The sequence below is a fragment of the Nerophis ophidion genome, linkage group LG21 (genome assembly GCF_033978795.1).
Source record: "Nerophis ophidion isolate RoL-2023_Sa linkage group LG21, RoL_Noph_v1.0, whole genome shotgun sequence".
Classification (NCBI taxonomy): domain Eukaryota; kingdom Metazoa; phylum Chordata; class Actinopteri; order Syngnathiformes; family Syngnathidae; genus Nerophis; species Nerophis ophidion.
In genome coordinates, this window is record NC_084631.1 from 39,271,390 (window position 1) to 39,299,060 (window position 27,671).

The 27,671-nt window shown below is 37.4% G+C and overlaps 1 protein-coding gene across 3 annotated transcripts in view; it reads right to left on the reverse strand.

Moving 5' to 3' along the window:
* The window catches only part of LOC133540087 (asparagine synthetase [glutamine-hydrolyzing]-like), a 182,240-nt gene that overhangs the window by 135,469 nt on the left and 19,100 nt on the right, over positions 1-27,671 (reverse strand). For 2 of the 3 annotated variants that reach the window (XM_061882579.1, XM_061882577.1), the window contains 8 exons: positions 24,057-24,276; positions 18,995-19,164; positions 18,855-18,929; positions 15,165-15,249; positions 11,204-11,472; positions 4,568-4,707; positions 1,171-1,312; positions 970-1,105 (listed from right to left, as the gene is read on the reverse strand). In XM_061882579.1, coding sequence (XP_061738563.1) covers positions 970-1,105; positions 1,171-1,312; positions 4,568-4,707; positions 11,204-11,472; positions 15,165-15,249; positions 18,855-18,929; positions 18,995-19,164; positions 24,057-24,276 — 1,237 coding nt within the window. The remainder of the gene's footprint in view (positions 1-969; positions 1,106-1,170; positions 1,313-4,567; positions 4,708-11,203; positions 11,473-15,164; positions 15,250-18,854; positions 18,930-18,994; positions 19,165-24,056; positions 24,277-27,671) is intronic. The other variant, XM_061882578.1, reaches the window with a different exon arrangement.

A 27,671-nucleotide genomic window follows, 5' to 3' on the forward strand; every position in this document is an offset into this window, starting at 1 on the left:
GTGCCTGGTATGTTAACATAACATATTATGGTAAGAGTCATTCAAATAACTATAACATATAGAACATGCTATACCTTTACCAAACTATCTCTCACTCCTAATTGCTAAATCCCATGAAATCTTATGTCTAGTCTCTTACGTGAATGAGCTAAAAAATATTAGTTGATATTTTACGGTAATGTGTTAATCATTTTACACATAAGTCGCTCCTGAGTATAAGTCGCACCCCTGGCAAAACTATGAAAAAAAATGCGACTTATAGTCCAAAAAATACGGTACGTCTTTTAATTTTTTGCTGCTCCCAACAGATCAATTTTTTGGTATTTTTAGTCCAAAAAGGCGGTGTCATCGTTTTGGGTTGCGACCCCTGCCCTCGGTCTACCTCAAAGCCTCCTCCCAGATTGAACACCTGGACTAGATATCATGTGAAGAAGTAGCCACACTACGGAAGAAACTCATTTGACCTGCTGATACCCGTGACCTCGCTCTTTCCGTCACGACCTAAAAGTTCACCAACATGGACTGTCGCTGGAAGCAGTAAATTTACAATCCTGCCTTCTGATTCAGTTCTCTGTCCAGTACAGCGACCACATTACCATATTTTCCTCTCTCATGAACAAGATCCTTCACTCCCAACCCAGACGGTAAAATCCAACTTGTGCCTCAGATTTGCAGACGCTAAGTCCTCCCACTCCGTTTTAAAGCACCCCGGCAAATATTGCAAGTTCCAGCTAAATGAGGTCATCAGGACATCAACTGCAAATCCCAGAGACCAGACTGGTGGACACCTTCAGAACTTGTCCGCACCTACACATTCCATCCATATGCAAAGTGAACAAAAGTCAAAGTTCCCCGTGAACAGACTCCATCTACTTCCATCCATCCACCCATTTTCTACCGCTTGTCCCTTCAGTGAATTGTGGGGGAGTCAGTAGCTACAAAGCAGCCAAATGAAAAGAATGGACTTACTTGCTACGATCAAGAGTCTTTCTGCCTCGGCTTCCACCTGTGATCCTTTGCCATGTTCTTCATCCGTGCAGCAGTTGAGTGCCTGACTGGCCTGATGGATGATGGTCTGCTGCAGGTTCATCTCATTTGTGAGCAGCTACACACATGAAACATGTCACCATGGACACATCTTCCACAAAACCAAAACTATTTATTTCCAACCTTTATCTTCTGTTTGATGCTAAACAGGCTGCCGCCTCGCACTTCCTCTGCTCTGCTAGAAACGTCCTCTTTTCTCACCATCCCATCTTTACCGGGAACTCTCCCAGTCTCCTTCACTCGAATAGACCTGTAGGCATCAATGCTAACACACACAACACAAATATGTAATAATATGTCATAATAATAATAGACCTATGAAGCATCAATGCTAACACACACAAGACAAATATGTAATATGTCATAATAATAAAGAGTAACTGAAAAATAGCTTCCCCTTTTTGAAGGACCAGCAGCTGCCTATGGTATACAGTCTGTGTACAATAATTGCAATTATAAAAAAATAGAGCAAAACAATACAACAAAAATATTTAAATACCAATTAGATAATAGTATAATTATGTAATTTATGTATATAATTACTTAATTATATACAAATATAAAATCTACATGTGGTGGAGGGGGTGTGGTCAATGTGTATGTATATATATATATACAGTATATATATATTAGGGATGCACCAAAATGAAAATTGGTGGCCGAAGCCGAAGGCCGAATACCGAATAATGAATGCAGTTTTTCATAATTTTTTTGATATTGCATAAATAGCCTAGAATAAATGTTTGGACATGTTTTTCAAATAAAGTGATTTTTTTATTGAATATTGACATTTTTTTAATATTCCAGTAGCCTTTGCTTTTCAAAAAAAGCACAAAGTTTTTCATTTATATTAGGCCTTCAAACAAAACATGCATTCCAAAAAAAAATGAAGTGCATTAAAGTGGATAAACCCACAACAAATGAATTATTGTCCTTTTGGCAAAAGTCTGCTTAGCCACAGTAGATATGCTAATAATGTAAACAGAAGGCTCAAGTAAATCTCAATTAAGTGTGTGCTTGTAACCTCATACACTTATACAGGTAGCCTACACAACAGGCTAATAATGTAAACAGAGGCCCCACTAAATCTCAATAAGTGTGTGCTTGTAACCTCATACACTTATACAGGTACACAACATATCCCAACGTCACCGCGTCAAAAAATTGCGTCACACGCCACAATTCGGCCTTGTTTTTAACTCATTCTACCGAAGGCCGAATGTAGCTTTTTTTGCCATATTCGGCCGAATATATTCGGTTACCGATTAATCGTGCATCTTAATATATATATATATATATATATATATATACACATATACATATACATATACACACACACACACATATAATATATATTCATATTAGGGGTGTAACGGTGCGTGTATTTGTATCGAACCTTTTCGGTACGGGGGTTTCGGTTCGGCACGCGGGCGTATCAAACGAGTTCGGAAGCAGAAGTCTTCACAAGCTGCTCTGCTTTCTGCCTCTGTCTCATTGTCCTGCCCACACAACCATCTGATTGGTTACATACAAAGCCAATCAGCAGTGCGTATTCAGACTTCAGAACGATGTAGTCAATCCTTCAGCATCGAGCAGAGATATTCGTTTAGCAGGGGAGCAGCGGACTCTACCCAAATTATACTAAACACTTCCCAGTCACAACTATTACTAACATCACTACGAGCCCGTTGACCTTCTAGAAACTTAAACTGCAGCTCAGCTCGCTCATAGTATAGGCTTGAGATGAAGGCTAATTAGCTTTTAGCGTAATGTTAGCTCATTTTGCTGTGTGTGTGTGTGTGTGTGTGTGTGTGTGTGTGTTAGGGGCAGCAAAGCCCTATCTGTCTGTTATTTCATTGAATTCTATTGTGTTTAGGGATGAATAGTCTCTTCTATTGCAATTGTACTATTTTTCAGCTATAGTTACATGAATCATTACTAATGTAGCAGCCTAGTTTTGAATAGCAGGGTCCCTGCTATCACATGTTGATAAAATACAACATTTACATTATAAAAGTCAACTACAGGCTTCCCAAATGCTGTGATAAATTAAGCATGATGAGTTGACATTAAACAGTTTCAATGGAAACTGTTTAATGTTGCACTTTTTAGATGTAGAAGAAAGGTTTTGTCATTTTATTTAATCAAAGTAACAACTTGAGGCAGTTTAATGTTGATTAACGTGGGCAGAATTATTATAGTGTTCCCAATGTTAAAAGGATAAAGCCGTTGTTTACAAATTTGGTAAATAAATAACCAAAAAATTTATATTTTGTTGTTTTCTTACTGTACCGAAAATGAACCGAACCGTGCGTGACCTCTAAACCGAGGTACGTACCGAACCAAAATTTTTGTGTACCGTTACACCCCTAATTCCTATGTGTATATATATATATATATATATATATATATATATATATACACATATATATATACATAAATGCATATATGTATGTGTGTGTATGTATATATATGTGATAGGGATGCACCGATTAATCGGTAACCGAATATATTCGGCCGAATATGGCAAAAAAAGCCACATTCGGCCTTCGGTGGAATGAGTTAAAAGCAAGGCCGAATAGTGGCGTGTGACGCAAAGACGCAATTTTTTGACGCGGTGACGCAATCAAATTTAAATTGTTTTATACATAGTTTCCTTCTTTTTATTCAGAAGCTAAAGTACTGTTATTGACAAATCTGTTCTGGCCTGGGATATGTTGTGTACCTGTATAAGTGTATGAGGTTACAAGCACACACTTAATTGAGATTTACTTAAGCCTTCTGTTTACATTATTAGCATATCTACTGTGGCTAAGCAGACTTTTGCCAAAAGGACAATAATTCATTTGTTGTGGGTTTATCCACTTTAATGCACTTTTTTTTTTTTTTTTGGAATGCATGTTTTGTTTGAAGGCCTAATATGAATGAAAAACTGTGCTTTTTTTGAAAAGCAAAGGCTACTGGAATATTAAAAAATGTCAATATTCAATAAAAATGTACTTTATTTGAAAAACATGTCTAAAAATTTATTCTAGGCTATTTATGCAATATAAAAAAGTTGTGAAAAACTGCATTTATTGTTCGGTATTTGGCCTTCGGCCAAGCGCTCAAATTTTATTCGGTTTCGGCCACAAATTTTCATTTCGATGCATCCCTAATATGTGATATAGTAAGACACCCAGTTGCTTACTAAGATGTGAAGTGTACATCATCTTATGGTAGCTCTAATTTAACATAGAAAGTAAATAATTTATTACCATTTACAAATTCATTTTTAATTTGAGGGAGATTAGTATTTGTTGCCCTCCCAACAAGCAAGTATTCGAACCACACAGAGCAGTTACTGTATGTTCAAATAAACCTAATACAAAAATGATGCATTATTCATACCTTTGTAATGTAAAGTTACAAAATGCTACAATATGTATTTTCTCAAGAAAGTACAAATACGAATGCACCAGTATTTGGACAGGTCCCAAGCACCATTTGTTATTTGAAAAAAAAAAAATACTTTGAGTACCTGTAAGGTAGCTTATGATCGTCCTCTAAGGCGTCGACACTGTCGGACGAGCCGCTCTTTCTTTTATTGCTTCTCTGGAATGGACTCTGCTTGTCTGGAGTTTTATTCTTCACAATGAATGAATGAGCTGGAGTTGAAGTCTGCACAAAAACAACATCATTATTATTTCTAGGCAGCTCACAACATCTTCAATGAGACATAAAACTACAATAAAATAATCATCAAAGTCAATACATTAAAAATGTATAAATATTTACAATAAAACAATTTTATATAGATAGATGCACTATATTGCCAAAAGTATTTGGCCACTCATCCAAATGATGAGAATCAGTTGTCCTAATCACTTGGCCCGGTGTATAAAATCGAGACTGTTTCTACAAACATTTGAGAAAGAATGGGCAGCTTTCAGTGATTTCCAGCATGGAACTGTCACAGGATGCCACCTGTGCAACAAATCCAGTTGTTACTAGGGCTGGGCGATATTGGCTTGTATTAATATCGCGATATTTTAATGCCATATCGTGATGTATGATATATATCTCTATATCCGCTTCTTTTCTTTTTTCTCCTATGTCCCCCCCTCCCTTGTGGAGGTGGTCCGGTCCGATGACCATGGCTGTCCAGAGTCGAGACCCAGGATGGACCGCTCGCCTGTGTATCGGTCGGGGACATCTCTACGCTGCTGATCCGCCTCCGCTTGGGATGGTTTCCTGTGGACGGGACTCACGCTGCTGTCTTGGATCCGTTTTGAACTGAACTCTCGCGGCTGTGTTGGAGCCACTATGGATTGAACTTTCACAGTATCATGTTAGACCCGCTCGACATCCATTGCTTTCGGTCCCCTAGAGGGGGGTGGGGGGTTTGCCCACATCTGAGGTCCTCTCCAAGGTTTCTCATAGTCAGCATTATCACTGGCGTCCCACTGGATGTGAATTCTCCCTGCCCACTGGGTGTGAGTTTTCCTTGCCCTTTTGTGGGTTCTTCCGAGGATGTTGTAGTCGTAATGGTTTGTGCAGTCCTTTGAGACATTTGTGATTTGGGGCTATATAAATAAACATTCAACACTTAATGCATATAATCACAGCAGTGTGTCTACATTAAAACATTCTTCTTCATACTGCATTAATATATGCTCATTTTAAACTTTCATGCAGAAAAGGGAAATCGCAACTAAGTCAATTGACCAAAACTGTATTTATTAAATACTCTTCATTCTCTCACGGGTGACTTTTTAAATGAAAGAACAAGTTAGTAGTGCTGCTACCTTTTTGTAGTAACACTTCTGCTGCATATTGCTGTTGTCTGTTGAATATCTTCCCACTTGAAACCAAACTACCGCCAGATGATGGACCCCCTGCTGTTTTTTTGGGGAATTAATTGTTCTTCCTCCATTTGTGATCAGTTTCGCACCTTCTCTCTCTTGTAATGTCACTCAACTTGCGCCACCTGCCTCAGCTAACGTTAGCCATGCTGCTACCTCTCTGCTCGGCGAAAGCGTAAGACGCTACACGCTACAGTAAGGGACGTATGTAAGAAGGCGGGCTTGATTTACGTCTCCGTGAAAAGGAATGATGAGAAGGAGTGAGAAACGCCTGTAGTGTAACTAAAAGCAACTGCGCGAGAACGTATACTCCAATATTACGATATAGTCATTTTCTATATCGCACAGAGACAAACCCGCGATATATCGTTTGTATCGATATATTGCCCAGCCCTAGTTGTGACATTCCCTCACTCCTAAATATTCCAAAGTCAACTTTATTATAAGAAAAGTGAAGAGTTTGGGAACAACAGCAACTCAGCCACCAAGTGGTAGGCCAGGTAAACTGACAGAGAGGGGTCAGCGCATAGTGCAAAGACTTTCTGCACAGTCAATTGCTACAGAGATCCAAACTTCATGTGACCTTCCAACTAGCCCACGTACAGTACGCAGAGAGCTTCATGGAATAAGTTTCCATGGCCGAGCAGATGCATCTAAACCATACATCACCGAGTCCAGTGCAAAAAGTGGGATGCAGTGGTCCCCAACCACCGGGCCGCACAAGAAATTTAGAAAGAATAAAAATTAAAAACTTTTTTTTTAATTATTAAATCAACATAAAAAACACAATATATATCCATCCATCCATCCATCCATCCATCTTCTTCCGCTTATCCGAGGTCGGGTCGCGGGGGCAACAGCCTAAGCAGGGAAACCCAGACTTCCCTTTCCCCAGCCACTTCGTCTGGCTCTTCCCGGGGGATCCCGAGGCGTTCCCAGGCCAGCCGGGAGACATAGTCTTCCCAACGTGTCCTAGGTCTTCCCCGTGGCCTCCTACCGGTTGGACGTGCCCTAAACACCTCCCTAGGGAGGCGTTCGGGTGGCATCCTGACCAGATGCCACCCGAACTTTTATGGACAGAATTTCTAGGCGCAGTCAAGGCGTTGAGGGGGTTCCGGTTTGGTGACCGCAGGATTAGGTCTCTGCTTTTTGCAGATGATGTGGTCCTGATGGCTTCATCTGACCGGGATCTTCAGCTCTCACTGGATCGGTTTGCAGCAGAGTGTGAAGCGACCGGAATGAGAATCAGCACCTCCAAGTCCGAGTCCATGGTTCTCGCCCGGAAAAGGGTGGAGTGCCATCTCCGGGTTGGGGAGGAGACCCTGCCCCAAGTGGAGGAGTTCAAGTACCTAGGAGTCTTGTTCACGAGTGGGGGAAGAGTGGATCGTGAGATCGACAGGCGGATCGGTGCGGCGTCTTCAGTAATGCGGACGTTGTACCGATCCGTTGTGGTGAAGAAGGAGCTGAGCCGGAAGGCAAAGCTCTCAATTTACCGGTCGATCTACGTTCCCATCCTCACCTATGGTCATGAGCTTTGGGTCATGACCGAAAATGAGTTTCCTCCGCCGGGTGGTGGGCCTCTCCCTTAGAGATAGGGTGAGAAGCTCTGTCATCCGGGAGGAACTCAAAGTAAAGCCGCTGCTCCTCCACATCGAGAGGAGCCAGATGAGGTGGTTCGGGCATCTGGGACAATATATACATTATATATAAATATAGATAAATACAGTCTGCAGGGATACAGCCCGTAAGCACACATGATTGTATTTCTTTATAGAAAAAAAATAAAAAATAAAACCCCCTGGTCCGTGGGACAATTTTTCAAGCGTTGACTGATCCACAGCTACAAAAAGGTTGGGGACCACAGGTGTAAAACACGTCTCCACTGGACTCTAGAGCAGTGGAGACAGCTTCTCTGGACTGATGAATAACGCTTTTCCATCTGGCAATCTGATGGACCAGTCTGGGTTTGGAGGTTGCCAGGAGAACGTTACATTTCGGACTGCATTGTGCCCCGTGTGAAATTTGGTGGAGGAGGAATTATGGTGTGGGGTTGTTTTTCAGGAATTGGGCTGGCAAACTGCTAAGTAACCTAAACATCTTCACCAGACATCGGAAAAAGCATTAATGTATTGTAGATTTGATCCATTGTATATTTTGTGAACATTTTAACACATATTCTGTTGAAAATGAGCATTTTCTTTCCGTAAAGATGGTTTGTCTGGTGTAACTATTATGTCCAGATTAAAATAACAGGGTATCTGCAGGTTTCAGCAAGTCAAATTTAAGACTTTTTAAGACCTTTTTAATGCCACCTTGAATGAAAAATTTAAGACCGAAAAAAATAATAAAAAATCTAGAAATATAAGCAATGGTTGGGGATCCCACTGTACTACAACCTCAATGACAGTCAGTCAAGTTTACTTTGTGTATGTTTATTAATAAACAAACTGATAAGCACCACTCTGCCAAACAGCTTATCAAAAATCTTGAGAGATCCAAAAACTTTGACATCCAAAACAAACACCAACGCCAGTAAAAACATAATAACCGAGGTGAGGGTAAACATAAATTACATTTCATTAACACATACCGAGACCCGTTGACTTAGTCGAAGAGCAGGTTTTGGATGTGAGGTGCTAATCTGTGTCTCGTAATATATGCTGTTTTATCCTTTCCGCAGGAAAATGTATTAGCAACCTGAGAATCAGGAAACATCACACGAAAAAGATCGCCAATCCTGTCATTTGAGGTGTGGGATTGATGTTTCACCACCGTGTGCAAGATCCATAACACCTCGGATTTTAATGTTGCTGTCCCGCCGAAGATTAGTGTCAGGCAGCGGTGGGTAGTAACGCGCTACATTTACACCGTTAAATTTACTTGAGTAACTTTTGGGATAAATTGTACTTCTACAAGTAGTTTTTATGCAACATACTTTTACTTGAGTATATTTATAGAGAAGAAACGCTACTTTTACTCCGTTCCATTTATCTACATTCAGCTCGTTACTCGCTACTTTTTTTTATCGCTCTATTAATGTTTGTTTTGGTTTATGACAGAGATTCAAAGTAGGATGTGCGCATGCCTGCTTTTCACCAACCACATGCAGTCACTGGTGACGTTGGACCAATCAAACAGAGCCAGGCGGTCACATGACACGACTTAAACATGTTGAAAAACTTATTGGGGTGTTACCATTTAGTGGTCAATTGTACGGAATATGTACTGTATTGTGCAATCTACTAATAAAAGTTTCAATCAATCAATCAAAAGTGTAAAGAAAAAAGACACTTTTTATTTCAACCGTACTTCCCGTCAAAAGCCTAAAGACTGATCGCACAGTTCCTGTCTTCACAATAAAAGCGCCGCTCCATCGCGCCTGCGCTAACAAAATAAGAGTCTCCGAAAGCCAGCGCAAACAAGCTAGCAAGCTACGGAGCTTGCCGCCAATGTATTTCTTGTAAAGTGTATAAAAACGTATATGGAAGCTGGACAAATAAGATGCCAAAAACCAAAGACTTTCATGTGGTATTGGACAGAAAAGAGGAACTTTTTTTTCCTTCCATTTGAAAACATGGACGTTATCATCAATACTGTCTGATTCCAATCAATGCAAGTCATCAGAATCAGGTAATACACCAACTTATATTCTTGTCTTCATGAAAGATAGGAATCTATGTGTTAAAAATGTATGTATATTCATTAAAACACCTTTAACATGTCAACAAAAACGGCAAAATAAATAAATATACATTATATACTGTATATATAAATGTATGTATGTGTGTATATATATATATATATATATGATATGTGTGTGAATATATGATATGTGTGTGTATAAATGATATGTGTGTGTATATATATATGTATATATGAGGTAGATCGCCTCGACTTGGTCATTTACTAAGTAATTGATAAACAATGAAAAACTTATTGGGGTGTTACCATTTAGTGGTCAATTGTATGGAATATGTACTGTACTGTGCAATCTACTAATACAAGTTTCAATTAATCAATCAATCAATCAATCAAATCAATGAATGCCTACTGAGGCTATGGTGCTGTTAAGTTATTGTGGCTCAATGTGCCATTTTTTTTTATTTGATTTTAATGTACTATTATTTAATATATATTATTGTTTTAGTTGCTTAAGAGATATTCTTGGCTCTAAATTTGCTCATTGCTATTTTTATGTTTTTGTGCATTTGTTGCCGTAATCAGGTTACTCATCAGTTACTCAGTACTTGAGTAGTTTTTTCACGACATACTTTTTACTTTTACTCAAGTAAATATTTGGGTGACTACTCCTTACTTTTATTTGAGTAATAAATCTCTAAAGTAACAGTACTCTTACTTGAGTACAATTTCTGGCTACTCTACCCACCTCGGGCTTCACGGTGGCAGAGGGGTTAGTGCGTCTGCCTCACAATACGAAGTTCCTGCAGTCCTGGGTTCAAATCCAGGCTCGGGATCTTTCTGTGTGGAGTTTGCATGTTCTCCCCGTGAACGCGTGGGTTCCCTCCGGGTACTCCGGCTTCCTCCCACTTCCAAAGACATGCACCTGGGGATAGGTTGATTGGCAACACTAAATTGGCCCTAGTGTGTGAATGTGAGTGTGAATGTTGTCTGTCTATCTGTGTTGGCCCTGCGATGAGGTAGCGACTTGTCCAGGGTGTACCCCGCCTTCCGCCCGATTGTAGCTGAGATTGGCGCCAGCGACCCCAAAAAGGGAATAAGCGGTAGAAAATGGATGGATGGATCTACCCACCTCTAGTGTCAGGTCAGTGCTGCTAGCGGCAGTTGTTGCTAGCTGGGGGTGCGTTGGCGCTGGACCCGCGCAGAACTGAGAGATGCCCGGTGTTTGTTTTTGGCTCTCTGCCGCGATTTTATGCTTACCGCACTGCATGTGCGATTTGACCGCTCTAATTCCCATGGTGCCAAGTTTGAAATCCCTCTCACAAAGCATGCACCTGGCCTCCTCGGGATTGGCAACAGGCTTAAGCCAGCTTTTAAACCGGCTATCCTCCAGCCAACGCTTGCAAAACTTGCATTTCCCTATGCTGACTGAAAGGAAGGAGTCTGCGCGCGACTGACACTGAAATCACTCACTTTTACTCAAAGACGTGCCCCGAAAAAAAAAAAACTGGCCCGACAATTTAAGACCATTGAGTACTGAATATAAGACCATCTTAGGAATTTCTAATAAACGTAATACTTTTTAAGGCCTTAATTTTAGACATATGAATTTAAGACTTTAAGACTTTTTAAGGATCCGCGGATACCCAGAATAAATAAGTAAAGATGCTTACTCTCGTGCTCCTGTCCGGACTGTACACTGCGGCGACACTTTCTGCGAGCGGCGTGAGAAGCGACATGGAAGAGATATTCAAGGCATCTTCTTCCTCATCCTCCTCGTCGTCGTGAAGGCCGTCAAAAAGTTGGTCAATCACTGCGGAGTGATCGACGTTCATCTCTATCTCCTTGCCTTCATCCTCTCTGCTGCTTTCGTCCACCTCCTCCTCCTCCAGTGGGATGTGTGTGGAGTTTGGGGTAGGTTCCAGCAATCCACAAGCTGCTACTGAAAAACACACGCAGATGTAGAAGTAGATCTATAAACATGTACATGCTCACAACTTCGTTTACCCTCGACTAAAATATTAGTTCAATCTGGCGATGTAACAATATGAAAATGCCATATCACATTTGTTGTGACCAAATTGATCACAGTTATGTTGAATGTGCTCAAAAACTATTGACACATATACTAACAACTTTTAAGCAAGTTATTTTGTTTGAAATAACTAAAAAAAAAAAAAAAACTGTTAGAAAAGCCATTATTTTGCAAAGTTTGTGTTCCTTATTTTTCACTGATCGTGTAATACTCTTAATATTTCATCTTTTTAACAGCTGAAATTGTATTGCTTTAGAACTATAAGAACTACTGTAGCACTGGAAGAAGTACAGTACAGGCCAAAAGTTTGGACACACATCTTTTTTATTCAACAAGATTTCTTTTTTTCCATGACTATTTACTTCGGAGGTCCCCAAACTACTGCCATTGGGACGTCCCAAGTTAAAAAAAAATTAATTAATAATAACATATATTTTTTTATTTTATTTTTTAAATCTGTCCTCTCTAATCCATTTTCTATCGCTTGTTACTCTCGGTGTGAACACAATAGAATAGAATAGAAAGTACTTTATTGATCCCTGGGGGAAAAGTCAGCACCACAGTTCGCTCACAATAGACAAACACTTATGTATTTTTTACATGTGAATAGTATAAATACAGTCTATTATACTGCATTATTCATATGTGAATAATATAAATACAGTTTATTATACAGCATTATTCATCGGTGAATAATATAAATACAGTCTATTATACAGCATTATTCACATGTGAATAATATAGTCTATTATACTGCATCATTCACATGTGAATAATATAAATACAGTTTATTATACAGCATTATTCACATGTGAATAATATAAATATAGTCTATTATACAGCATTATTCACAAGTGAATAATATAAATACAGTCTATTATACAGCATTATTCACATGTGAATAATATAAATACAGTCTATTATACAGCATTATTCACATGATGTGAATAATATAAATACAGTCTATTATACAGCATTATTCACATGTGAATAATATAAATAGTCTATTATACTGCATTATTCATATGTGAATAATATAAATACACTTTATTATACAGCATTATTCACATGTGAATAATATAAATATAGTCTATTATACAGCATTATTCACAAGTGAATAATATAAATATATTATACATATACATATATATATATATGTATATATATTCTACATTTAAGTCCAGTCAAAAAGAAACACATGCGTTACCGTATTTTTCGGACTATAAGTCGCAGTCTTCTCCACAGTCCAAAATAAAAAAAAAATATATATATTTTTTTTAATAGTTTGGTCAAGTCTCACAAAAAAAAAAACGCAACTTAAAGTCCGAAAAATACGGTATACAACGCGGGCCCCCTAGTCAAAAAGTTTGGGGACCCCTGATTTATATTGTAGGTTATCATATCAAAACTATGAAAGAACACGTGTGGAGTTATGCACTTAACAAAAAAAGGTGAAAAAACTGAAAACATGTTTTATATTCTAGTTTCTTCAAAAGAGCCACCTTTTGCTCTGATTACTGGAATTCTCTCCGTGAGTTTCAAGTGAAGTGAAAACCATTTCTTGGAGCTCATCTAGAGAATGCCAAGAGTGTGCAAAACAGTAATCATGACCTTCAAGTGAAGTGAAAACCACTTCTTGAAACTCATCTAGAGAATGACAAGAGTGTGCAAAACAGTAATCAGAGCAAAGGGTGGCTATTGTGAAGAAACTAGAATACAAAACATGTTTTCAGTTATTTCACCTGTTTTAGTGAAGATTCTCTCTCTTTTCAAACAGAGTATAGTACCGTTTTTGATTCATTAATACCGCGATACTATACTAGTACTGGTATACCGTACAACCCTATAATATACTTGTACTGTAGGTATATGTAAATGGGTTGTACTTGTATAGCGCTTTTCTACCTTCAAGGTACTCAATTAATGTTTACACTCAGAAAAAGATATGTTCATTCATAGTGTAAAATGTGTAAATATGTGTAATGTTCATTTATATGTGGAAAAAATGTAAATGTTTATTCTAGGGGTGTAACGCTACGTGTATTTGTATTGAACACTTTCAGTACGGGGGTTTCGGTTTGGTACAGGAGTGTCCCGAACGAGTTTCTAAGCTAAAGTCTTAACAAGCTGCTTTGCTTCTTCTGCCTCTGTCTGAGCACCCAGCATTGTCCCACCTACACAACCAATCAATCAATCGATGTTTACTTATATAGCCCTAAATCACTAGTGTCTCAAAGGGCGGCACAAACCACAACACAAACCACTACGACATCCTCGGTAGGCCCACATAAGGGCAAGGAAACTCACACCCAGTGGGACGTCGGTGACAACGATGACTATGAGAACCTTGGAGAGGACAACCATCTGATTGGTTACATGTATAGCGGTAACAGCCAATCAGCAGTGCGTATTCAGTGCGCATTTGGTAAATGCTTCAGCGTTGAGCAGATAGGTGTTCAGCAGGTGAGCATAAGGCAGCGTACTCTCCATCCATCCATCATCTTCCGCTTATCCGAGGTCGGGTCACGGGGGCAGCAGCCTAAGCAGGGAAGCCCAGACTTCCCTATCTCCAGCCACTTCGTCTAGCTCTTCCCGGGGGATCCCGAGGCGTTCCCAGGCCAGCCGGGAGACATAGTCTTCCCAACGTGTCCTGGGTCTTCCCCGTGGCCTCCTACCAGCTAGACGTGCCCTAAACACATCCCTAGGGAGACGTTCGGGTGGCATCCTGACCAGATGCCCGAACCACTTCATCTGGCTCCTCTCCATGTGGAGGAGCAGCGGCTTTACGTTGAGCTCCTCCCGGATGGCAGAGCTTCTCACCCTATCTCTAAGGGAGAGACCCGCCACCCGGCGGAGGAAACTCATTTCGGCCGCTTGTACCCGTGATCGTATCCTTTCGGTCATGACCCAAAGCTCATGACCATAGGTGAGGATGGGAATGTAGATCGACCGGTAAATTGAGAGCTTTGCCTTCCGGCTCAGCTCCTTCTTCACCACAACGGATCGATACAACGTCCGCATTACTGATGAATGAGAATGAGAATCAGCGTACTCTCCCCAAATGATAATAAACACTTCCCAGTCAACTACTACTAACATCACTATGAGCTCGTTGACCTTCTAGAAACTTAAACTGCAGCTCAGCTTGCTCGCAGTTCTGGCTTGAGGTGAAGGCTAATTAGCTTTTAGCATAACGTTAGCTTATTTTGTGATGTGTGTGTGTTTTACGGACAGAAAAAAATAAATATCAACTACAAGCTTCCCAAATACTGTGACAGGCATGATGAGTTGACCTGAAACTCTTTAATGTTGCACTTTTTATATGTAGAAGAAAAGTTTTGTCATTTTATTTAATCTGAGCAACAATTTGAGGCCGCTTAATGTTGATTAACGTGGGCAGAATTATTATAGTGTTCCCAATGTTAAAAGGATAAAGCCATTTTTTACAAATTTGGTCAATAAATAACCCAAAAATTTACATTTTGTTGTTTTCTTACTCTACCGAAAATGAACCGAACCGTGACCTCTAAACCGAGGTACGTACCGAACCGAAATTTTTGTGTACCGTTACAACCCTAGTTTATTCATAAACCCAATACCTGGCGAGATGATCTCAGTGCAATGTGGTTTTGGTTGAACTTTTGGCTCACAAGCGTCCATCTCCTCAGCTTTGCCACCATGGCCCTAAATAGAGCAAGAAATATTACAGCAGTTGTTTAACATAAACAGATTTATAGATGTATTTCTTCAAAGAAGCCAGGGAGCCTGCATATTGATAATTGCTATCTTTTCTCCATGAGAAAAGGAAAGGAAGTTCAATCAGTAAGCTTCTTATAGAACTAAAAATATAAATAGAAAAGCATAAAAAGGACTTGCCTGAGTCTGTCAGCTTTTGCAACAATGTTTACTTTTCAATAAGTCATCATTTGTATGAGAGGAGCCTGCTAGCTGAATGCTGCAAATGTTCTACTTCTACTAGGTTGACAACAATGGAGCCTTTTATATCATCATTTTGGATATTATCTTTACAGAAAAAATATATTTTTGGAGTTTATATCTTCACAGCTGAACTATGATAATTCAGGATATTATTTTACAGTAGAAATATGATCATTTTAGATATATTTACAGCAGAAATATTATAATTGTGAACATAATCTTCACAGCAGAAATATGATCATTTTGAACATTATCTTCAGAGCAGAAATACAATCATTTTGGATATTGTTTTTACGGTAGGAATAAGATCATTTTGGATATGTTTACAGTAGGAATATTATTTTGGATATTATATTTACAGCAGAAATAAGATTATTTTGTATATCTTTACAGTGGAAATATGATCATTTTGGATAAGTTTAAAGTAGATATATGATAATTTTGGATATCTTCACAGCAGAAATATGTCAATTTTGGATATGTTTACAGTATAAATATGATAATTTTGGATATGTTTACAGTGGAAATATGATTATTTTGGATATGTTTAAAGTATAAATATGATAATTTTGGATATTATCTTCACATTAGAAATATGATAATTTTGGATATCATGTTTACAGTGGAAATATGATCATTTTGGATATTATCTTCACAGCAGAAATATGATACTTTTGGATATCTTTACAGTACAAATATGATAATTTTGGATATGTTTACAGTAGAAATAACAATTTTGGTCATTATTGTTACAGTACAAATATGACCATTTTGGATATAATTCGGGATGTTATCTTCACAGCAGAAATATGATAATTTTGGATATCTTTACAGTAGAAATAGGATCATTTTGGATGTTACCTTCACAGTAGAAATATGAAAATTTTGAATATCTTGACAGCAGAAATATGATCATTTTAGATATATTTACAGCAGGATTGTGATCATTGTGGATAATATCTTTACAGCAGCAACATGATCGTTCTGGATATTATTTTTACAGTAGAAATGATCATTTTGGATATTTATACAGTAGAAATAAGAAATATTATCTTCAGAGCAGAAATATGATCATTTCTGGATATTATTTTACAGTAGAGAAATGATAATTGTCGATATCTTTACAGCAGAAATTAAAATTTGGGATATAATTCTACAGTAGAAAAATTATAATTTGGGATATTTTTACAGTAGATATAAGATCATTTTGGATATTATCTTTACAACAGAAATATGATAATTTTGGATATCTTTACAGTAGAAATATGATCATTTTGGATATTATTTTTACAGTTTGAATATGGTAATTTTGGATGTTATCTTGACAGCAGAAATATTATATTTTTGGATATATTTACATAAATTATGATCATTGTGGATAATATCTTTAAAGCAGCAACAACATGATCGTTCTGGGTATTATTTTTACCAAAAATATCCAAATGATCATTTAGGATATTTGTACAGTAGAAATATGACCATTCTGGATATTATCTTCACATCACAAATATGATTATTCTGGATATTATTTTACAGTAGAAAAATTATCATTTTAGATATCTTCACAGCAGAAATATGATCATTTTGGATAACTTTACAGTACAAATAGGATCATTTCGGATATGTTTACAGTAGAAATAAGCTAATTTGGGATATTATTGTTATAGTACAAATATGATAATTTTGGATATGTTTACAGCAGAAATATGATCATTTTGGATATCTTTACAGTAGAAATATGATCATTTTGGATATTATTTTTACATTTTGAATTTGGTAATTTTGGATATTATCTTGACAGCAGAAATATGATGACTTTGGATATATTTACAGTAAATTATGATCATTGTGGATAATATATTTACGGCAGCAACATGATCGTTCTGGGTATTATTTTTTACCAAAAATATCCAAATGATCATTTAGGATATTTGTACAGTAGAAATATGACCATTCTGGATATTATCTTCACATCACAAATATGATTATTCTGGATATTATTTTACAGTACAAAAATTATCATTTTAGATATCTTTACAGCAGAAATATGATCATGTTGGATATTATCTTCACAGCAGAAATATGATCATTTTGGATATCTTTACAGTACAAATAGGATCATTTTGAATATGTTTACAGTAGAAATAAGCTAATTTTGGATATTATTGTTATAATAGAAATACGATAATTTTGGATATGTTTACAGCAGAAATATGATCATTTTGGATATCTTTACAGTAGAAATATGATCATTTTGGATATTATTTTTACTGTATGAATATGGTAATTTTGGATATTGTCTTGACAGCAGAAATATGATCATTTTGGATATAATTACATAAATTATGATCATTGTGGATAATATATTTACTGCAGCAACATGATCGTTCTGGGTATTATTTTTACCAAAAATATCCAAATGATCATCTTGGATATTTTTACAGAAGAAATATGACCATTCTGGATATTATCTTCACATCACAAAAAGGATTATCCTGGATATTATTTTACAGTACAAAAATGATCATTTTAGATATCTTTACAGCAGAAATATGATCATGTTGGATATTATCTTCACAGCAGAAATATGATCATTTTGGATATTATTTTTATAGTAGGAATATGATCATTTTGAATATGTTTACAGTAGAAATATGATCATCCTGTATATTATCTTCACAGCAGAAATATGATCATTTTAGATATGTTTGCAGCAGAATTATGATCATTGTGGATATCTTGACAGGAGAAACGTGATTGTTCTGGATATTATTTTACAGTAGAAATATGATCATTTTAAATATGCACAGCCGAAATTTGATCATTGTGGATATAATTCTACAGTATAAATATGATCATTTGATATCATTTTTATAGTACAAATATGATAATTTTGGATATAACTTTTGCAGTAGGAATATGATCATTTTGAATGTTATTTTTTACAGTACAAATGATCTTTTTGTATAGTTTTACAGTAGAAATATGATCATTTTAAATATCTTCACAGCAGAAATATGATCATTCTGGATATTATTTTACAGTAGAAAAATTATCATTTTAGATATGTTTACAGCAGAAATTATAATTCTGGATATAATTCTACAGTAGAAACATGATCATTTGGGATATTTTTACAGTAGAAATATGATCATTTTGGATATTATGTCTACAGAAGAAATATGATCATTCTGGATATTAACTTCAGCGCAAGAATATGATAATTTTGAACATGATCTTTCTAGGAGAACTATAATCATTTTGGAGAGGATTTTTACATGATAGTTTTGCAGATGTTGACAAAGGTGCTTGGCATTGCTAGAAAAGGTCAACAAAGGTGATGAACCCACCTTGCTCTCTGCACTTTTCCACATATTGTTCCCTTGGACACGCGAGTGAATCTGAGCCAGTTCAGACTCCCGCTCCTTCAAAATCAGAATATTTGGGTGAAATTGCTTTGATTGTGATAAAGAAGTGCAATATCACACACCAGTTTCTGTTTCTGGACGAGGTCAGCCGTTGTGGTTTGTGCTGACTGGGCGCTCCTGAGCCCGAGTCCACTCTTGGGGGTCGCCGTCTGGGAGGCGCACACTGCTGGAGAACACGGGTTGGTGCGCTCGTGGCATCGCTCTTCAAATCGGTCTAGGAAAGACTTCACACCTGAGGGCCACAAAGAGTCCAAGTGTACATTTACAAGTAAGCCTTTGTGTGTCTATTGCACACTTTACACTTAACTACAAGTACATTTCCACATGCTACTGCCTGCAGTACAACCGATACCCATCACTTGTATTAACTGTAGATTGTTTTAATTATTTATGGTGAGTGCTATTGACAGTAGGGATGCACCGATTAATCGGTAACCGAATATATTCGGCCGAAAATGGCAAAAAAAGCCACATTCGGCCTTCGGTGGAATGAGTTAAAAACAAGGCCGAATAGTGGCGTGTGACGCAATTTTTTGACCAATGTGCAGTGACGTGGTGACGTTGGGATATGTTGTGTACCTGTATAAGTGTATGAGGTTACAAGCACACATTTATTGAGATTTAGTGGGGCCTCTGTTTCCATTATTAGCCTGTTGTGTAGGCTACCTGTATAAGTGTATGAGGTTACAAGCACACACTTAATTGAGATTTACTTGAGCCTTCTGTTTACATTATTAGCATATCTACTGTGGCTAAGCAGACTTTTGCCAAAAGGACAATAATTCATTTGTTGTGGGTTTATCCACTTTAATGCACTTTATTATTTTTTTTGGAATGCATGTTTTGTTTGAAGGCCTAATATAATTGAAAAACTGTGCTTTTTTTTGAAAAGCAAAGACTACTGGAATATTAAAAAATGTCAATATTCAATAAAAAAATACTTTATTTGAAAAACATGTCTAAATATTTATTCTAGGCTATTTATGCAATATTAAAAAATTGTGAAAAACTGCATTCATTATTCGGTATTCGGCCAAGCATTTAAATTTTATTCGGCTTCGGTCACAAATTTTCATTTCGGTGCATCCCTAATTGACAGTCTTACAACATTAACACAGTATTTAATTTGGTACCTTATTCTCTTGTATTACGTACAATTGTTTGAGCAAAACAAAGTCAATAGTACACAATAACTAAAGATGATTAAGAAAAACAGCTTCAAAAATGTGCCTCCTCAGTTCCCAAATGTTTACTGAGTGTTGTTAAAAGGAAAGGCCATGTAACACAATGGTAAAAATGCGTGTTTGCAATGTGTTGCTGCCATTAAATTTTAAGTTAATGATTATTTGCCAAAACAAAATGAAATTTCTCAGTGTGAACATGAAACATCTTGTATTTGCAGTCTATTCAATTGAATATAAGTTGAAAAGTATTTGCAAATCATTGTATTCTCTTTTTATTCACTATTTACGCAGCGTGACAACTTCACTGCTTTTGTAGATTGTTCAGATATAAGTCTTAGACTAGGATTGGTCACTTCTCGTTTCAGTCTTGAATCGGTCAGATCTAGTCATATACTTAGATTGGTCAGATTTCGTTTTACATTTGGATTGGTCAGATGTCATTTTAGACTTAGATTGCTCAGATCTTGACTTAGACTTCTGAATTCCCCCTCAGGGACCAATGAAGTAAACGATAGGCTGAGATCGCTCAAATCTAGTTTTAGAATTAAGTTGGTCAGATATAGTCTTACATTTAGATTGATCAGATATAGTATTAGACTTAGATTGGTCAGATCTAGTCATATACTTAAATTGGTTAGATGTCCCTTTAGACTTAAATTGCTCAGATCTTGACTTAGACTTCTGAATTTCCCCTCAGGAACCAATAAAGTAAACGAATGAAGGCTACACTGAGATTGCTCAGATTTAGTTTTAGAATTACAGTAGATTGGTTAGATATAGATTTCTCAGATCTAGTCTTAGACTTGGAATGGTCACATCTAGTTCAGACTTGGTCAGATCTAGTCTTAGACTTAGATTGGTCAGATGTATTTTTTAGATTTAGATTGGTCACATCTAGTCTTAGACTTGGATTGGTCACATCTAGATTCAGACTTGAATTGGTGAGATCTAGTCATATACTTAGATTGGTCGGATGTCATTTTAGACTTAGATTGCTCAGATCTTGTCTAAGACTTATGAATTTCCCCTCAGGGACCAATAAAATAAACAATTGAACGATAGACTGAGATTGCTCAAATCTAGGTTTAGAAATAAATTGGCCAGATATAGTCTTAGATTTAGATTGGTTAGATATAGTATTAGACTTAGATTGGTCGGATTGAACGATAGACTGAGATTGCTCAGATTTAGTTTTAGAATTACATTGGTCAAATATAGATTTCTCAGATCTAATCTTAGACTTGGATTGGTCACATCTAGTTCAGACTTGGATTGGTCACATCAAGTCTTAGACTTAGAATGTTCAGATGTGGTTTTAAATTTAGATTGGTCAAATATAGTCTTAAACTTGGATTGGTCACCTCTAGTTTTAGAATTAAATTGGTCAGATATAGTCTTGGATTTAGATTGCTCGGATCTAGTCTTAGACTTAGATTGGTCAGATGTCATTTTAGACTTAAATCGGTCAGATCTTGACCTAGACTTCTGAATTTCCCCTCAGGGACCAATATAGTAAACGATTGAAGGATAGACTGAGATTGCTCAGATTTAGTTTTAGAATTAGATTGGTCAGATATAGATTTCTCAGATCCACTCTTAGACTTGGAATGGTCACATCTAGTTCAGACTTGGATTGGTCAAATGTCATTTTAGACTTACTGTAGATTGCTCGGATCTTGACATAGACTTCTGAATTTCCCCTCAGGGACCAATGAAGTAAACGAATGAACTATAGACTGAGATTGCTCAAATCTAGTTTAAGAATTAAATTGGTCAGATATAATCTTAGATTTAGATTGATCAGATATATTCTTAGATTTAGATTGGTCAGTTCTCGTTTTACAATTGGATTGGTCAGATATCATCTTAGACTTGGATTGCTCAGATCTTGTCTTATACTTCTGAATTCTCCCTCAGGGACCAATAAAGTAAACAATTGAACGATAAACTGAGATTGCTCAACTTTAGTTTTAGAATTAGATTGGTCAGATATAGTCGTGGACTTAGATTGCCGTGCGCAACCCGAGGGTCCCTGGTTCAATCCCCACCTAGTACCAACCTCGTCACGTCCGTTGTGTCCTGAGCAAGACACTTCACCCTTGCTCCTGATGGGTGCTGGTTAGCGCCTTGCATGGCAGCTCCCTCCATCAGTGTGTGAATGTGTGTGTGAATGGGTAAATGTGGAAGTAGTGTCAAAGCGCTTTGAGTACCTTGAAGGTAGAAAAGCGCTATACAAGTACAACCCATTTACCCTTTATGTTTACACCTAAAAACAGTGCATTTTAATACTTGGCGCCCCCTTACAAGAACACTAATTCAACCTATGCTCTCATGCGAATGTTAGAATGCTAACGTTTTTTTGCTTGTTTTTTGCATTTTTTTATGTGAAAACCTAAAAAATTATTAATTTGGATACTTGGCGCTGTCTAGGGATGTTACCGGCCTATCAAAATGTCCCATTCATTTATTATTTCTATTAGGGCTGCCACATTTATCATGCTAATGTTAGCATGTTAACGCTTTGTTCGCAATTTTTTTACGTTTAAACCTAAAAATAATGAATTTTATTGCTTGGCGCCTATTTTGAAAGTATGCCAGCTTCTCCCATATTAGCTTGATAATGTTAGCATGCTCAAATTTTACGCTAGCTTTTTAGCCAACTGCAGTTGGGAGAGTGGCCGTGCGGAACCCGAGGGTCCCTGGTTCAACCCCCACCTAGTACCAACCTCGTCACGTCCGTTGTGTCCTGAGCAAGACACTTCACCCTTGCTCCTGATGGGTGCTGGTTAGCGCCTTGCATGGCAGCTCCCTCCATCAGTGTGTGAATGTGTGTGTGAATGGGTGAATGTGGAAGTAGTGTCAAAGCGCTTTGAGTACCTTGAAGGTAGAAAAGCGCTATACAAGTACAACCCATTTACCCTTTATGTTTACACCTAAAAACAGTGCATTTTGGCGCCCCCTTACAAGAACACTAATTCAACCTATGCTCTCATGCTAATGTTAGAATGCTAACGTTTTTTTGCTTGTTTTTTGCATTTTTTTATGTGAAAACCTAAAAAATTATTAATTTGGATACTTGGCGCTGTCTAGGGATGTTACCGGCCTATCAAAATGTCCCATTTATTTATTATTTCTATTAGGGCTGCCACATTTATCATGCTAATGTTAGCATGTTAACTCTTTGTTCGCAATTTTTTTACGTTTAAACCTAAAAATAATGAATTTTATTGCTTGGCGCCTATTTTGAAAGTATGCCAGCTTCTCCCATATTAGCTTGATAATGTTAGCATGCTCAAATTTTACGCTAGCTTTTTAGCCAACTGCAGTTGGGAGAGTGGCCGTGCGGAACCCGAGGGTCCCTGGTTCAATCCCCACCTAGTACCAACCTCGTCACGTCCGTTGTGTCCTGAGCAAGACACTTCACCCTTGCTCCTGATGGGTGCTGGTTAGCGCCTTGCATGGCAGCTCCCTCCATCAGTGTGTGAATGTGTGTGTGAATGGGTGAATGTGGAAGTAGTGTCAAAGCGCTTTGAGTACCTTGAAGGTAGAAAAGCGCTATACAAGTACAACCCATTTATTTATTTATTTAGTTTTAGATGAATATTGTTCAGATCTGACCAATCTAAGTCTATAATCATAAAGATGAAGTGTACTCGGATGAGAGGATAAACAGTCTAAAACGAACAAAATAGTCCAGTTGCGATCAATTGAAGACCCTAAAAATACAATGATCAGATGAAAGAGAACGTCCATAGACATTACATGTAGTACATTAATAATATAGCTATGAATACAATGATCAGATGAAACAGAACGTCCATAGACATCACATGTAGTGCATTAATAATATAGCTATGAATACAATGATCAGATGAAAGAGAACATCCATATATACTTCATGTAATGTGTAAATAATAAATAATACAACATGATGACTTACCAGGAGCAGCAGACTTTGGCGTGTTGGCTTTAGCACATACTTTCTGAGGACTGCAGGCTAAAACGGAAGCTGTGGCCACAGGTGTGCTTTTCAAAGGGCTCGAAGACACTGATCTTGAAGATGGCGGCACAGTCTTCAGCGGACTAGTCACTGGACGAGGGTCCACCTTCTGAGGGCTTGGAGGAACCCCTTGGTTGGACTTTGTGAAGGAAGGTGAAAGCTGCAGATAGAACATCTTGTCAACGTCACCAACGGTCCTCATTGATCACACGTTATTACCAAAATCCACCGTGTGTCTTTTTAGGCCATCGATAAGACCAAACAAAGTTTGAAATACTTCCTCCGGGATCAAATAAATAATCGCAAACTAAAGATTTAAGAAACAATTAAAGCTGCAAGCAGCGTTGGTCGGGTCCGCCTTTGGCTGCTGCCCCCGAGACCCACGGCCGGATAAGCGGTAGAAGACGCCTTGGTGCCACTATTTTGAGAATCTAATGCATTGTGAAAGTAATGCAGTTGTTGTATTGAAGTGAAAATATCAAACTTCCTGTTGATTTTTGCTAAAGTATGTTAATTATTAAAATGTAGGTCTAAGTGAGACCTAAATAGTGTTTTTTGTTTCATGTCTCTTTGACATTCCTACCGGAAGTTACAAGCAGTTTTGTCTGTGTTTTCTTCCTAGGAGCAGTATGTCTGTGTTGTATTCCTAGGGGGCGCTAGAGCACAATTTAGAGTTTTGTTTTTTTGTTTTTTTTATTCGCTCGCAATTGTTGCCAGTCCTGATGTGTGTGCCAAGTTTGGTGAGTTTTGAAGCATTGTAAAGGGGTTAAATTACAGATGAAAGAGGCAAAAATGACATTTTTTTGGAAAATTTGCGCGGGTGTTCTTTGAAGACACGTAAAATCAAAACCGGACCAGTAATCAAAACTCTGATCTATAGTTTTAATCAGAAGGGTCCAAACTCTCTCCTGTGCGAGTTTGAAGCCGAAACGACAAACGCACTCAGAGGAGTTTTCGTTTGAAAAAAGGTGACGGGTTTTCACAAAACTTTTATTTTGAAGGGGTAATTGCCAACTTCCTGTTGATTTTTTCTGCAGGCTGTCAATTATTAAAATGTAGTTCTAAGTGAGACCTACATAGAAGTTTTTGTTTTATGTCTTTGCGGCATTCCTATTGGAAGTTACAAGCAATTTTGTTTGTGTTTTCTTCCTAGGAGCAGTTTTTTCTGTGTTTTATTAAAAAATTGCGCTAGAGCGCATTTTTTGATTTTGGTGTTTTTTTTTTTCATTAGATCGCAATTTTTGCCAGTCCAGATGTGTGCGCCAAGTTTGGTGAATTTTGAAGCATTTTAAGGGGGTCAAATTACAGCGCAAAGAGGCAAAAATGGCATTTTTGGCGAAAATGTTATTTTGAAGGGGTTTTTGCCAACTTCCTGTAGATTTTTGCTGAAAGAAGTGAGTGAATGAAAATTGGGTGTAAGTCAGACCTACATAGGAGTTTTTGTTTCATGTCGCTATGACATTCCTAACAGAAGTTACATGCAGTTTTGTCTGTAATTTTTTCCTAGGGGGCGCTAGAGCGCAGTTTTCATTTTGGGGGATTGGTTGCTTAATATGTTGGGAAGGTTTGCTATACCGACGTGTGGGTCAAATTTGGTGAGTTTTGAAGCATGTTAAGGGGGTCAAATTACAGCGCGTAGGTGCGGAATAATAATAAAACACAGCAGTTTCAATAGGGTCCTTTGCCATGGGCCAGGACCCTAATTACTGTCTAATATACAGCCATGTGGCATTGGCATGTTATCCAGCCTAATTCATATCATGGAGTGTTTTATATTAGCAACACTAGAAAGAGCTTTACTTTCCATAACCTGCCAACATTCCCTCAAATTGATGGATTTGAGGGAACAAGTCAGTACAAGAAACTGCATACAGTACATACACACAAAACACACATACACTGTATACAATAATCAGTCCTTTCATGAATATTGAATGATGCAATCTCGCCATTTGATGCAAATTAACAAATCCCTGCGTATGATGATAACTTTGCAAATGCCCACAACTTCCCCACATATTTTGGCTAATCAGCGTCATTTTTGCCCACACACCTGTGTCCTCACTTCCCAGTCGACGTGTATATATTTAACACGTATTTACCCTAAGACGACTAAGAACATATTTTTAATTGCAACGCTTGCTGCATTCGTTTACATCAGGGGTGTCAAACTTGTTTTCATTTAGGGCCACACCGTAGTAACAGTAAATAATAAATACATTTGCCAATAAATTTGAATATTTTACATTTTTTTAACATACATAGTAAAAAAAAAAAAAAAATCTGTGGATTTTACTACAAAAAAAACTGGCAGCTTAGTTGCCAGATTTTACTGTAATATATAGTGTGTTTTTTTAATTATTATTATTTTACAACATATTACTGTAAATAGAAATCATTTTTTATTTTATTTTGGCAACTCCGCTGCCAGTTTTTTACCATAACAAAATATGGTACCGTTATTCATACATATACAGCAGTAATACACCGTAAAAACATCCACCGTGGATTTAAAAATAAGAAAATAAATAAAAAACTGACAGCTCAGTCGAAATAATTTTACTGGGCCTTGCATGGCAGCTCCCGCCATCAGTGTGTGAATGTGTGTGTGAATGGGTGAATGCTGATATAGTGTCAAAGCGCTTTGAGTACCTTGAAGGTAGAAAAGCGCTTTACAAATATAACCCATTAACCATTACTGTAAAAAAACAAACCAACTTACAGTAACATAATGTAGAAACCTCTGTACATTTTACAGTAAAATCTATTGGTCACTTATAGTGTACAATTTGATGGATAACTTGCTTCGCAATCACAAGTTAAGCAGATATTTATGTATTTATTTAAATTTTTAATATAAAAGTTAGATCATTTAATATTCATGCAATATTGGACACTATTTTCTTTTCCCTATCAAAATGGAAAAAAAAAACCTGATACTTTTAATAAGAAAATAAGAAAGTAAATAAAGAAAATATAAGGTATTTCATTGACACATATTATTTTGAGGCTTTTGCGGGCCATATATAATGATGTGGAGGGCCAGATCTGGCCCACGGGCCTGGAGTTTGACATGTTAGTGTGATGATCATCTCTCATAATCTCTCATTTACCGACAAAAATGAGAGCTATAGATCTCTCTCAACAGTTCACAAATGTTAACGTAATTAGAGATGTCCAATAATGTCTTTTTTGCCGATATCCAATATTCCGATATTGTCCAACTCTTAATTACCAATTCCGATATCAACCGATAAATACAGTGGTGGAATGAACACATTATTATGCCTCATTTTGTTGTGATGCCCTTCTGGATGCATTAAACCAGGGGTGTCAAACTCAAATACAGAGTGGGCCAAAATTTAAAACTGAACCAAGCCGCGGGCCGAGGTTGAACAAATCAACCTTTCAATAAGGACCCAAACAAGTTTTTCATTGAATATTGAACAAGCAAGGCTTATATAACTTTATAGTCCATCCATCCATTTTCTACCGCTTATTCCCTTTCGGGGTCGCGGGGGGCGCTGGCGCCTATCTCAGCTACAATCGGGCGGA